A 12995-nucleotide genomic window follows, 5' to 3' on the forward strand; every position below is an offset into this window, starting at 1 on the left:
GCAGGTAGGCTGACAACGTGATGAAGCAAGTCTAATTAGTTAAAAATAACTCGAGGTGATTTACAGTTTTTGATCGCTTTGAATACAAGTCGGCGGTTCCTTCATCCCATGAGCACAACCAGAAGAAGCAGGTAGTGCAGCCTCAAAAATTATAGAAAAAGACAGAGGTGTTGGAGTGCAATATGTTACTGATGGGTTCAATGACAGGAGGTCTGGTTCTTGACATCAAAGGTACAGTTTGTAAGGTTTGTGTAGTTTGTTACGCCTTCTCGAGCAAGGACTTTGATGGGGATGAGGTTGTAGTTTGCTAAACGTGTGTAAACACAAAGACAGCTAAATTGTTGTGACAATAAGCAAGACGCACACACACACACACACGCATAGAGGATAATGTTGTAGAAGGACACACAGACATTCAAGACTGTTATTGTTATAACTTTATTGTTCCTTTATGAATTCCAACACTCGTAATCAGCAAACGCGCTCATACCAGCTCATGCACAAATATAATACATGCACAAACATACCGAACACAAGGAGGAACAGACAGAAACAGAGAGGAAGAGTCGTACAAATGCACATTCATTTTCCATAATTGTGAATGCGACTGTCTTAAACTATCCTCCAGGTTAGTTTGATTTGAATTTGGATTAAAATATTTCTTGATTGAGTAGTTTCATCGTGTTGTAGATGGAAAACTGAAGATTAAATGAGCTGCTACGAATTAAAACAATAACAAAAACAAATTAAACTCAATGAAAAAAATTAAGCAGGCTACGTTGAGCCTTTCTAAACTCATCTGTGTATTGCTGATGAGTGTTAGTGCCTTAAATACGTTTTAAGAAAGAATCTATCCCTTGATATTTGTAGTTACCATAGCCACGTGGTATAGCTATCAACTCCTGTAAATGTTTGGACAGGAGCAACACTTGAAGAATACAGGCAAAAATATCAGTCCCTATTTCACTGTATGGAGGATAACTATTGAGTCGATGTCACGATTTTGAGACTAAAAGATAGTTTATAAAACTAATATTTGAAGTAGCTGATTTCAGACTTTTGTAATTTTGTGCACATAAAGATGACATGGGTAGTTTTTTTGGTAATATTGGGTACATGAAAGTAGTGAGATGAACTATAAAAATGCGTAGCACAACTTGCAACGAAGAGTCTTTGGGTTAGGTTTCCAGTATTTTGTAGTTTCCCGGACGTGAACAGTGTCCTTTCTACCAGACCTGACATTTATGCTGGGGATTCATGGGTTTTCCTACAGAACAGTTGAAGACTCGCCCAAAGTCATCGCTATTCAGAATTGCTCCCATCACCCTGCAAGAACAACATGTTAAACTATCAGCACAAACATCTTCATGTTCAGCACACACACACACACATGAAGAGTTCTCCTACTTGTGTAAAGCCCTGTTACATCAATGGAATGAGACGAACTGAGAACGACTAACCACTACAGCCGATGAAAAATTTTCCATCAAATAACAAGAACATAGTAGATTTACAACTAGACTGGAAAAAAAAAACCATTACGGGCATGAAAGTTGTGCTAACTTTCATCTAAATCGGGATAAAAAGTAAAGTACAAAAGTAAAAAAAATTATTTATAGCTCTGCGTTCAAGCTGAATATCACACCTAAAGTAATTCATCAGGTATAGAATTACCAAAATAGTCAATTCAAACATTTTTGGCGTAACTGGAGCTACAAAAACTTCACCTGTAGTCATTTGGGGAGTGCTCGTCCGACAGCAGCGAAGTTGTCAGAGCGAATGGTCTAACCAAGCTACACCAGGACTGGAAACAGAGAAACAGTAATCACTTTAAAATAAAGGTTTGGTTGTGTATAAGAGCTACTAGTAAAGAATAGAAAGATATTTTACCTAACATAAAGTTAGCATTTCCACCGACCTTTATCGGGAACATCTATAAATACTGACATATTTATAAAACAACGGAATAATAGTAATGACAATCAAAATTCATTTATACGAATATCCTGACCTGCGCAAAGCCGATGAAGAAGAGTTGGTCCTGTGTGTACGGCAGTGTCGGGTACTTGTCCTCTTCTCGTCCTCTCTCCTTGATAACACTGCGATATGCCTGAATGGTCACAAAAAAAGGACTAGATGGGATACGTGGGCACCTGTATATAAAGGCAAACAGTCGCGCGTGCACCAAACTGACCATAATGGTGGTTTCTATCGTGCTTGGCAAATACAACAACAGGATTGACAATTACACTTCATGATGTGATGGCTGAGATTCATCAACTAGTCCGTGCGCTTCGAACATCATCAGCTGGTAAGCTATATGGATATCCGTTTTCATGTACCTCAAGAATGTAACAGCTGTTCAGAGGTGTGTGAGTGACTGAGAGAGAGAGAGAGGTTTTCTCGAAAATGAGTGGCAGAAGGAGCCATTTATACTAAGTCATTTAGTGCTGTATATTTCTTTACCATGTGTTTTATTGTCTAGTTTCGCAGCGTCCAATGTGTTCTATTCTATAACTTATCTTGTATAATCATGTGATTATTATTTTACAATCTTCTCTATGTATTTCAAGAATTCTGAGGCACGTGGATTCTGAAAAATCAAAACATACCCTTAAGAGCGACCTACCCTAAATGCTTGTCGTAATCCGCCGCAGTCGGCGATGTTTTCTCCTATAGTAAGCTTTCCATTCACCTGCACATAGAATAGTACAGCAACAGACATGCGCATGTTTACATGACTACACACAAACATTTTACATTCTTCAGTTTAGCATGATCCTGCACCGTACTCTTATTGTCATTGCACCGTTACAATCAGAGTAAGCTGGGATTTGTCAGTTAATTACAATTTTACTCATTATCCCGAGAAGAATCTATCCCTCTCTCTTTTAACATCTTTCTCGTCGTCTTTCAAATATATCTGCTATATCTTTCATTATGTATTCTCTCTTTCATTATTTCTTCTCTTTTATTCAACGTTTCCCTCCTCTTTTTCTCGTCTTTATTTCATGCAATCTTCTTCATCCACCCTCTTGATTATTACACAGACTAACATGACATAATTAATCTAAGCAGAGCACAGTGGACCATTTAAAAAGAAAAAATCCTGACATGTAAGATACTTACAGTCATGTTCAGCGAACTGTATGCAAACTGATTGTACTGATCCACTAGGCACTGAGTCCGGTTTTTGAATATCGTTCCAGATCCACGTCTTGCCACCATTGCCGTAGGTTGCCTTTCTCATCATACGCACTACCTGTCGTTGCCAAGGTAAGTGGTTGTTCAATATGCAGCTTATGCCATCAGTAGATAAAAAATATAAATGTCTTGAGTTTTGTGCGATGATGTGCAAAATTACAGCAGTCTCTCTTAAAACATTTGTGTAATGTTTGGATGCAACCAGCCTAATATTATAAAAAAATCTCTGAAACACAAAGGAATCAGTGAATGAGCTGAGCGAGAAATTATGTTGGTGTAATAAAAATGTGTTTAAATGATAGTAAAATCTGACATTTCTGCTGTCATACGTTACCTTGACTATCGTACCCATGAGTGATTTCATGTCCAATTACCATCCCAATGCCACCATACAGCAGGGCGCTGCAACATGAGGATCCCAGGTAAAGATCCCACAGACATCATCACACACACACACGCGTACTACCCGGCTTGGTGTTGTTTATATGTATTATTTTAGTTTATCTGTGCCTGCAGACACCGACTTCGACATATTATTTCCTAATTTTCCTCCACGATAAACTCTAAATCATGGACTTAGTTTATTATGAAAGTAAACAATGTCAACGTACTCTGAAATCCCACTGCTGTATAACGGCGGATTAGAGATTCCTGCTGGAAATACTGCAAAAAAATGCAATAAATACAACTAACTGTAAAGGGAATCGATTTTCGGTTACCAACGTAAACTATATTTTTACCGTCTCGACCACCTTTTTAACTACAAGACTAATATTTGTTAACATTTACCGATGTCTAGACAGTCCCTCCTCCACAGCATCACTCATTTACATGTACAAACTATATGATCAAAACAAAAATAACACTCAAATAATACATAAATAAAAGGAAGTCAGTAATACAGAACAAACTTGACCTATTTTGTAAAACTAGTCTACAGAAGGGTAGATATAGCTGTTCATTAAGTACTATCCCTGAATCGCTATTCTTAGCTCCCTTGCGATACTGTCTGTCATGCTAACCATCATGAACCAGAGCAGGTTATCGACTAGCCATAAATCTTTCAAGCGATATCATTGCGTATGCAAGCATTGGACAGACACGACAACCTGTAGGGAACAGTGTACTCCGTTGTACCCATCTCACGGTCTTTTCGCCTGTCCTTTTTGCGTCTCTCAATCTTTTTGTGGTGTTCGGTGTACCTACCTTTATATATTTTGTTCAGTGATTTCGAGACATTCCTCAAAGGGGTTCCAGGTAGTACAGTGGTTAATGAAAACTCTTTATTCGCCCCTGAGAGGATGTGGGTCCAGGGACACTTTCTGTCCACAGTTCTGACCTTCGAGGGGTTTCTCTGGATGCTCCTGTTTCCTTCCCATCCCTCTCCCCTCATAGTGTGAAATCATTCTAGGTGAAAGCTCTTTCCAGCCAAAGCAGGAAAGAAGCCAGCTTATCAACGTTGTCTGTATCCGTAATGTCTTCTCATTCAAAATTCCAGTCAACGTTGTCAATGACTTACTGATTTCGTTATTCTGGGGACTGTAGTAAGCGTTCACTTCAGATGCAGGCCCTCCCCACCTGAAATCGTGATCCTTAATGTTTAGTTTTGGTATCCACGATCCATGGAATATATGTATATACTTTGCTTACCAACAAATTCTTTGTGCAGCCAATAAAGCAGACACATATGAATTAAGTAATGAGACTTGATACTGTACTATGAGTAAGCAATTCAGACAACATGTGAAAGGCTTACTCAGTTTTGTCGACTGGTTCTCGTAGACTCTTAAGCATCAAGAGGTAAGATTTCTTGGAAATATCCAGATAGGTTCCAAAGAAATGGCTTTCAACTACATTGAACTGTAAAAAGAAATAAACCAACAAACGGACAAAAATACGGAGTAAAATGAGTGAATGAATTAGCAAGAAATATTGGAGTTCCCAACACATTTTGCTACCTTTAAAAGTATAATGCAATAAGTGATAACCGGTTCTTCCCTAATGCCGACTTTCGAAAGGTTATAGAATAGAGAATAAACATTAAATATACTTCCAGAAAAGGATTTTATAAACGAAGTGTATGATTGAGAGTAAAGATATACACGTCCAAAACAAATAAAAATGAAAAATGAGGTTTTAGCGGACACGTAAATAAATTAATTTTGTGGGTGGATATATTTATGTATTTGTGTGTGAGTGAGAGAGTGGGTTAGTAACTGAAAAGCGGAGAGAGAGGAAGATAATTACCATGCTAGTTTTCTCATTAAGGGCCGTGTCATTAAGAATAAATCCGGATAGCCGACCTTGACACTAAAGAAGCTCAACTGCAAACAAAGGTGACAAGTGTTAACATTTTACAATTTATTACACATATTTCATTCAGTCATTTTTTTTTGTCCACAGAAGACTGTTCAAACCAGCAACGCCACCCGAATAAATCTCCATTTCCAGTTCTATAATTAGTTTGGAATTATGTTCATTTTAAATTAATGTTTCTCAATTGCAGTGTATATCTACACTAATCTGGGAATGAAAATATTAAATAATAATAATTTAAGGAATTAATACAGCGCATTTTCCCTACTTGTAATAGTAGAATAACTCGATAATCAGACACGTACATCAAATCACCACGAAAATGTCCAGGTGATGACTAAGCAAAAATTTCTGTAAAATGTTGTTTGTCACGGATATAAAGTCTATCACAGGAAGACTTGTAAAATATGAAAATATGATAACGACGGCCACAGAAAGTTGATACTACAAGAGGAAAAACAAAACGAATCAGCCAAGTAAGCAGTCCATCACAATACCGAAGTCATTAAAAAATACAGTTGCAGAAAACTAAAATGCAGACGAAGGGACACCACACCTACTTCAAGTACAAGTATAAATAATTATGCAATAGGTAGATCTAAAAACATACATGAAAAGAATGCAAAGTATTTGAAAAAATCTTCTTATTCTGTGTGAAACAAAAAGTCGAGAAAGGCGTGAGACTGTGTGACAGAATGTGAGATTATGTGGTGTTCTGTACATAAAGTGACTTTCAATTGCTTGTCTAACTCTCTACATGCCTTTCTCAACACTTCCCAGTTTCTCACCTTTTTCAGAGCCTCATCTCTCGTAGCTTGTGTCATCCAGCTGTTTTCTTGTAGCATCTCCTTGAATGTCTTCATTAGACTTTCAATCATGCGTGTCATCTGTTGAGTGTGCAGACGCACGGGCAAACACATGTGATGCACCCGTTATTTCAACCACATTATGCAATAAACACATTTACATAAATGCTTTCACTCTCGTTTCAGTCCTTCATTAAATTCTTGCTTGGCACAATATTATGGTCGGTTATAAAACACTTTAGAGTCCGAAGATAAGAAATGAGAGTAAGTCGTTCTCACAGGGCAGAGTCGGGAACTCAAGAAGAACTGTCTTGCTTTCATAGTTACGATGCCAAGACCCCCTCGGACTCTACATTCTGCTTCTTTTCCTCAGGACATCTTTGCCCTCGCTTTATAACTACGGCTCTAGTAATAGGTAAAATAACATGCAAAAATTGGTCAACAACCTTATAACAACACACTTGTCCCTGTCGTCCCGGGCCAGAAAATTGCCTTTCCTTCCCTAACTACGGCTCCTCATTACAATTTATTCAATCCTTTGGCGTGTGGAAAACTTCCGACATATCTATCACCTCGACTGGATGACTGAAAACACCAAAATACGAGTCAAAGTACCCTTAGCTTATCTTGTGATGAGAATTTTCTGTCCACGTAGAGTCTGCCCACAGCATACTGAAAGATTGTTTGAGTGTGGACTACACACACCTCGTCAGGCTCTCCTATGGCTTGCTTCACAATCTGAAGACGAAGAGGAGATATTCTGGAGATCATTCCAATTAATCTAAAGTGTAATTTGCAATTTTGGGAGGAGGCCAGTTCTGTGAAATTTGCAACGATGTGAAACAATGTTACAGGTATAAACACAGGGGTTAGTTACTGTTATCCGGAATATCAGACGACCAGGAGAAAGCAGTGATGCACGTGGTCTCACCTTGGTAAATGTTGGGCCGAGGTAACCTAAGAAATCACGCAGCTGACGCCACATGCCATAGTTCAGCAGCGTCCTGCAAACATAAAAAGCCAAAACAGATGTTGATCTCCAATCAGAAACCTCGAGTAAGTATGATACATCACCGACATCATTTTCGAGATCGAAATATATCTCTTTTAGAACAAATAACTCGAAATGGTAGTTTTTGTTATCGTACTTTTTCTGGATAGCAACGACGGGAACGAGCTGAACCAAAGAAGACTACAATCAGTTTGGAAAGATTTTCTTTTTGTTTATTATTTGAGCTTACGTAGAACGTTGTAAACGTGTCTCAACCAACTACCAATAACTTTATTATATTTTGAGATTAACTCATATGTCAAAGCTATGCTTGAATCACTCTGGGATTCATGTGTGGAGGCCATTGAACAAATGTTTAGTGGAATAATGTCGATCTTACACACAGTAAAAGGTAAAGTAGAAGGATGTGACTTTGTTCAATAACTTCTCTGTGGATGTCGCATTAACTCATTCGTTTATATCTAAGTAACATTTTTACTTTCGGTAATAAAATAATTAAAGCTTTCTAGTTAGACAATATTCATAAATTTTGTGTAACTTTTCTCACTCATATGAATGACTGTACAGCGGGTGCAAACACGTTTTCATGGGAAATAATCATACCTTTTGGATGTTTGATTAACCAAGGGGAAAGGTTTGTATAATAAGTTAAGGCGTCGTTGGCGACCATCTCATCCTTTGTAATATTATAGTCCACACCGAATTTTTTGAACTGACTCTGTATGTAGCGAAGCCAAGCAAACTGCAACATAGATTATGTAGCTCTTGTACCAGATCATGTAAACACCATGGATGCCGACAGATGAAGAACATAAGCCAAGACACACACACACACACACATGCACACAGTCAACATGAGTGAGATCTACACTTGCTTTACACTTCATTATGTGTATTATTAAGAAATGAGCAATATTAAGCGGTAAACCAAGGAGAGTAATCATTTTGGTGACTCTGAGTTACTAAGGGGACAAGAAGTTGTGGACCAGAAAACTAAAACGGAGATCATATATGAAAATTTCAAAAGCTAAACATCTAAGATGCACACATTCATTATCTACATTGAATCAAAACTGAATCCAGAGTACTAAATCAATATATTACTCGTACTTTGACAGGACACTTATCATTGCTAGACATGAATGTGATGTTCAGGAATATACCGACATAATTTTACGCCAGAAAATTAATCCTCCAGGCACAAAATAAGTAAATAAGTACTGTCCTACTGCTGCTAGCGTAAAGAAGCGCAATTCGTTCTTCTAATCCACTTGGCGCCACCTAGAAAGTTGTCCTCCATCACCCGCCAAGTATTACACATTCGATAAAACCAAGCAGAGAAAGGAGCAACAATAAAGATAAAGTGATTTCTGTACACTACCTGTGGAAACATGGTAGTCAAGTCAGCTATAGTCATTCTGTGGTACAGTTTGGCATTGTCGAGCCGTTTCTCTGGCGATTCAATTGCCTGTAAATATTTTGAGTGGAGATACAATGAACAAAACAGTATTTTATTCATCACATAATAACATACATATATAATAACATATGATTCCAAAGAAAGTAGTAACGTAACAGACATAGTATACATAACAACATCATCATCTCACACACATTCGCCTTCATGATGGGATCTATCACACACTAACATGTGCCAGCTGAATCTCAAAGTCCACCACGTCTTTGGCGTCTTGGCGGCTGTGGCAGCGTCTGCGCCCAGTGCCACGTGGACCTGGGTATACACGCTTTCGTAAAGCATCATCATACTGGAGTTTCTCTCTACGAAGTAGCTCTCTCGTGTTGGCAAGATCAAGTTAATCTGAGAGAACTGAAATTAGTAGCAAGCACATATATGCATAACACTTGCAAAACCGAAATAGAAAATATCAACTAATAAAAGATTTGTAACGAGCTAGTAGTAGGGACATTCTGAAAGTTCTTTTTTCTCATGACAGGCTCATAATGTTTCAAGGTGAAATTAGAAAGATTAAATAAATATGATTTTGTTGCATGATCGTTTGCTTGATTATTTATCGAAAATATCTTAAGCTGTAAATATTCGAAAAAAATGCCAATACAGTTTTTTGTATTACCTACATCGTGCCAGACTAAACACATGACTTTAGTTTACACCTCTACTGAAAGTGAGACAGGGTTAGCAATTTAACGCCTTGATTTACACACACGTAAATTTACTTTTTATTACATGACCAAACAAGATAAAAAGGAAAATTGAAAAAAGAAGAAAAGACAAAAACGAATAAGCAAGAAAAAGAGATGAAAGAAATAGAAGAAGAAAACAAAATCTTCTAAAATGTACCCTGATTATATTTCGGTCTGACTGCATGTCGTCCTGCATGACAAGCATAGGAATGAAAACACTTAGTGCCGGTCACCAAACGTTTGCGAGGTACTTACGATGTCTGAGAACGTCATACCGTGTCATCCATGACGGTTGTAGTGTCGGGTAGATGCCACTGCCACTCAGATTTGAAGGTCGAGCAGCGGCTTACTGCCCTCCTTTTCTCTGGTGTCTATCATCATCATCATCATCATCATCATCATCATCATCATCATCATCATCATCATCATCATCATCATCATCATCATCATCATCATCATTAGTAGCAGAGTAGGAGGGACTAGGCCCGATGTCAAGGGTAAAAAAATTATTATAGACATTAGATGTGCCACTGGAGAGATGGTGTGCACTAGATGTACAGCTGGAGAGATCAGGTGATGTCAGATGAGTCGTGAGAGATTAGGTGAGGTTACATGTCATCAAGAGAGATCACGTGACGTCATATGAGTTTGGAAAGGTAATGTGACGTTAGATGCACAGCTAGAGAGATCATGTGACGTTAGATACGAGTGAGAGATGACGTACTCACCAGCGTCCTGACAGGACCGGAAGTAAGCACGAGCCTGCTTGACTGCTTCAGGAGCTGTTTCGTCTTCGGTGGTAAGCAGATCTGCGCATGCATTTCAGACAGGAAGTAGCTACATCTCAGTCTTTCATAGGAGCAAGTTGTTTTTTTTTTTAATGAGGCCTGTTTGACACTTACCTCTAGGGTTGTGAAGCCAATTAAACAACAAAGTAAGACATATGGTAAGAAGACTATTACTTTAAAGTACACAAACTAGTATAATACTAACTGCTTGTAGGCTGTAAGACTGAGGGATGTCGGGGGACTTGAGCCGACAAAAATGAAAAACCACCAGAAATTAAAAAAAAAGTAAATACAACATATATATATAATACAATACACATGGCTAGAAATAGGGACAGAGAGTGATAAAATAAAGGGAATCAGTAAACTCTACTATAGAAACAACTTATACAACATCATTATATACTAACTGATATACAAGAAACTAAAACGTCACACCATGTACAAGACTGTAAACATTCAAATATAAAATAACAAAGCCACTGTAGATAGAGATGCACAGAGGAGACAAATAAACCTTTTTCAGATTTTTTCTTTTTTTAGTTGGTTCAAAAGAATCATATTTCGTGTAATAGTCCAACAGCAAAAGCATTACTCCATCATCACTCTAACATCACTTAGCAATGAAGTCAACATAGAAACAGAAATGTATCTGAAACTTTTCGTTTTAGCTTCCTGACCGTTTGAGCGTATTTTGATCATCTGTTGCCTATAGGTATAATGAAAATATTAATTCTCACTGGAACAAGGGGTAATGGGTTCTCCGTCCATCCAGCGTCCGCAGGCGAACTGGTAAATGTCGCATGGTCCCACGGGTGTGATGCTTTTGGCGATGTGCACTTTGAAGGGAAAAATGACCCAACAAGTTGAAAATGAAGAGTGACTTCTCTACATTCCGCGTTTGGCTTTGACAGAGAACTATTAATCGTTCCTCTTTTATTTATTTTTAACTAAGTGGCTTAAGCGCGAAGCGTTCTGTGTTTACAAGTTTCAGTAAATACTAGATTTGTGTGTTTGAGAAAGGAGTGTATGACCAAAATACAGAAGAACAAAATATTATTAATAATCTCTTTATCCACACACATGATTGTGCTTTCGTATATTCTAAAAAGAGTATAAGTTCTTAAGCAGATCGCCTCTTTGAAAGTAAGTATTATCTCATTCATGAACGTTACGCGAACCCAACATAGTCACGCTGCAAGTCCGAGACACTCGACGTTGTGAAGCAGACCCTTCTTGACCGAAAACGGAAGTAGAAACGGGAGAACTGCGAGTCGAGCTCGTGAAATGGTCGAAGTCATTCTAACGACATAAGGTTCTCAAGCAGCAGGAAATATGTAACAATTAATTATTTTAACCCGATAGAATGGTGAGCTGAATCGACAGACACACAGCCACACACGCACACACCACACGGCGTGTGTAGACACACCTCCGTAATTTATACTATTTACACTATATTTTAAAAGCAGCTGAAAAAAATCTATAGGGATAAATAAATCTCGGGGTTAAAATACTCTTTCGAATATCCAATTTCATGTAAGTTTGTAGCGAAGTCGTTTAGCAGATTTTCGAAAGCTTAATTAAGTGAGGCATACAGACCGACAGGACAGACCAGACCGACAGACAGACAGACAGACAGACAGACAGACAGACAGACAACAGACAGACAAACAGACAAGACAGACAGAGGAGATTCCAAGGTCGCCAAAATTGGAAAGTTACCCGTTCTTTCACGTATTGACCGAAAGCGATGACAAAGTCGAAGAAGATCACCAAGCAAGATAAGAAAGAATAAATGATGATTGACGGACAGGCCTCTTTCTGTGGTTTAAGGTCGTTCGTTAATGAAAATCCTGCCTAAAGACGAAAATAGAGATAACAGCAGACCCGTTATTACAAACATTCCTTCTAACGTTCGTTACAAGCTACAGCTACCAACATACTGGTGAAGCACATGTGTAAGCGTGTATGCTCATTGTTCGTAGGCGGCTTTGTTGTTTTCTTCCACATTGCATCCAAGTTACTTCTAATGGTATTGTTTATATATGGTATACGAGGCGATGTCGAGTAAACCGAACGTTGTCGCCGAGTAACACATCGGCCAGCTCCAGATGCCATAATTGTGGTTAGTTGATGTGTGTTGTTGGGAGCGCACTGCCTCCCGTACTAACATAGCACTTAAGCCCTAGACCCAACAAACATCTTTTCTATCCACGTCGGCCAGAATAAGTGTGTGTGTGGATAAGCAAAACCTAAGCATATCTAACCGATTCAACAACAGTAAAGCATTTCACGAGTAAGAAACAATCAAACTAAATTATTAGGTGGTGACTTTGAAAGTGGGACGGGAAAAGCCTACCAAGGATAACAGTCAAACTTGTTGAGTTCACAAGCTAGATCACTACAAGCTTGTCGAGAGACGCATTTAGAAGGCAGAAGTGGCCAGAGAGAGCCAAGTGTGGGACAGCGGCCATGCTTATGGATATGGAGCTGCAGGGACTGAGCGCTCGACGAGACAAACTTGCCGTTGGCTTGTCACACCCTTATGGACGGATCTATCAAGGAGAGATTAAGTCTTTCTTCATATTCCCACCTGTAGCAGAGGGAGGGAAGCACTGGTGAGAAGGGTGTGTAAATTTCTTCTGTATTGCGTGTGTTTTGTGTTCGTGTGAAGAACCACGGGTTGGGGTGTTGTGTGAGCGC

General features: G+C 38.6%; 1 protein-coding gene and 1 long non-coding RNA gene across 3 annotated transcripts in view; both read right to left on the reverse strand.

Annotated features, from left to right (window-relative positions):
• Nucleotides 1–424: 424 nt before the first annotated feature.
• The window catches only part of LOC112557897 (endothelin-converting enzyme 2-like), a 51154-nt gene continuing 38583 nt past the window's right edge, over nucleotides 425–12995 (reverse strand). The window contains exons 15-19 of one of the 2 annotated variants that reach the window (XR_003098011.1): nucleotides 3816–3867; nucleotides 3539–3606; nucleotides 3130–3262; nucleotides 2630–2695; nucleotides 2035–2110 (exon numbers count right to left, since the gene is read on the reverse strand). Coding sequence is in view for 1 of the 2 variants with exons in the window: in XM_025228029.1 (XP_025083814.1) it covers nucleotides 1227–1326; nucleotides 1728–1804; nucleotides 2012–2110 (276 nt within the window). In the remaining variant the exon portion in view is untranslated. Of the gene's footprint in view, nucleotides 1327–1727; nucleotides 1805–2011; nucleotides 2111–2629; nucleotides 2696–3129; nucleotides 3263–3538; nucleotides 3607–3815; nucleotides 3868–12995 lie in introns of those variants that run through there. The other variant, XM_025228029.1, reaches the window with a different exon arrangement.
• LOC112557904 lies at nucleotides 6999–9777 on the reverse strand. The gene is made up of 6 exons (XR_003098012.1): nucleotides 9659–9777; nucleotides 8988–9166; nucleotides 8720–8806; nucleotides 7942–8080; nucleotides 7258–7330; nucleotides 6999–7064 (listed from the first exon to the last, which is right to left on the reverse strand). It is a non-coding gene; the product is annotated as an uncharacterized LOC112557904 (long non-coding RNA).

This window comes from Pomacea canaliculata, linkage group LG2 (genome assembly GCF_003073045.1).
Source record: "Pomacea canaliculata isolate SZHN2017 linkage group LG2, ASM307304v1, whole genome shotgun sequence".
Classification (NCBI taxonomy): Eukaryota; Metazoa; Mollusca; class Gastropoda; order Architaenioglossa; family Ampullariidae; genus Pomacea; species Pomacea canaliculata.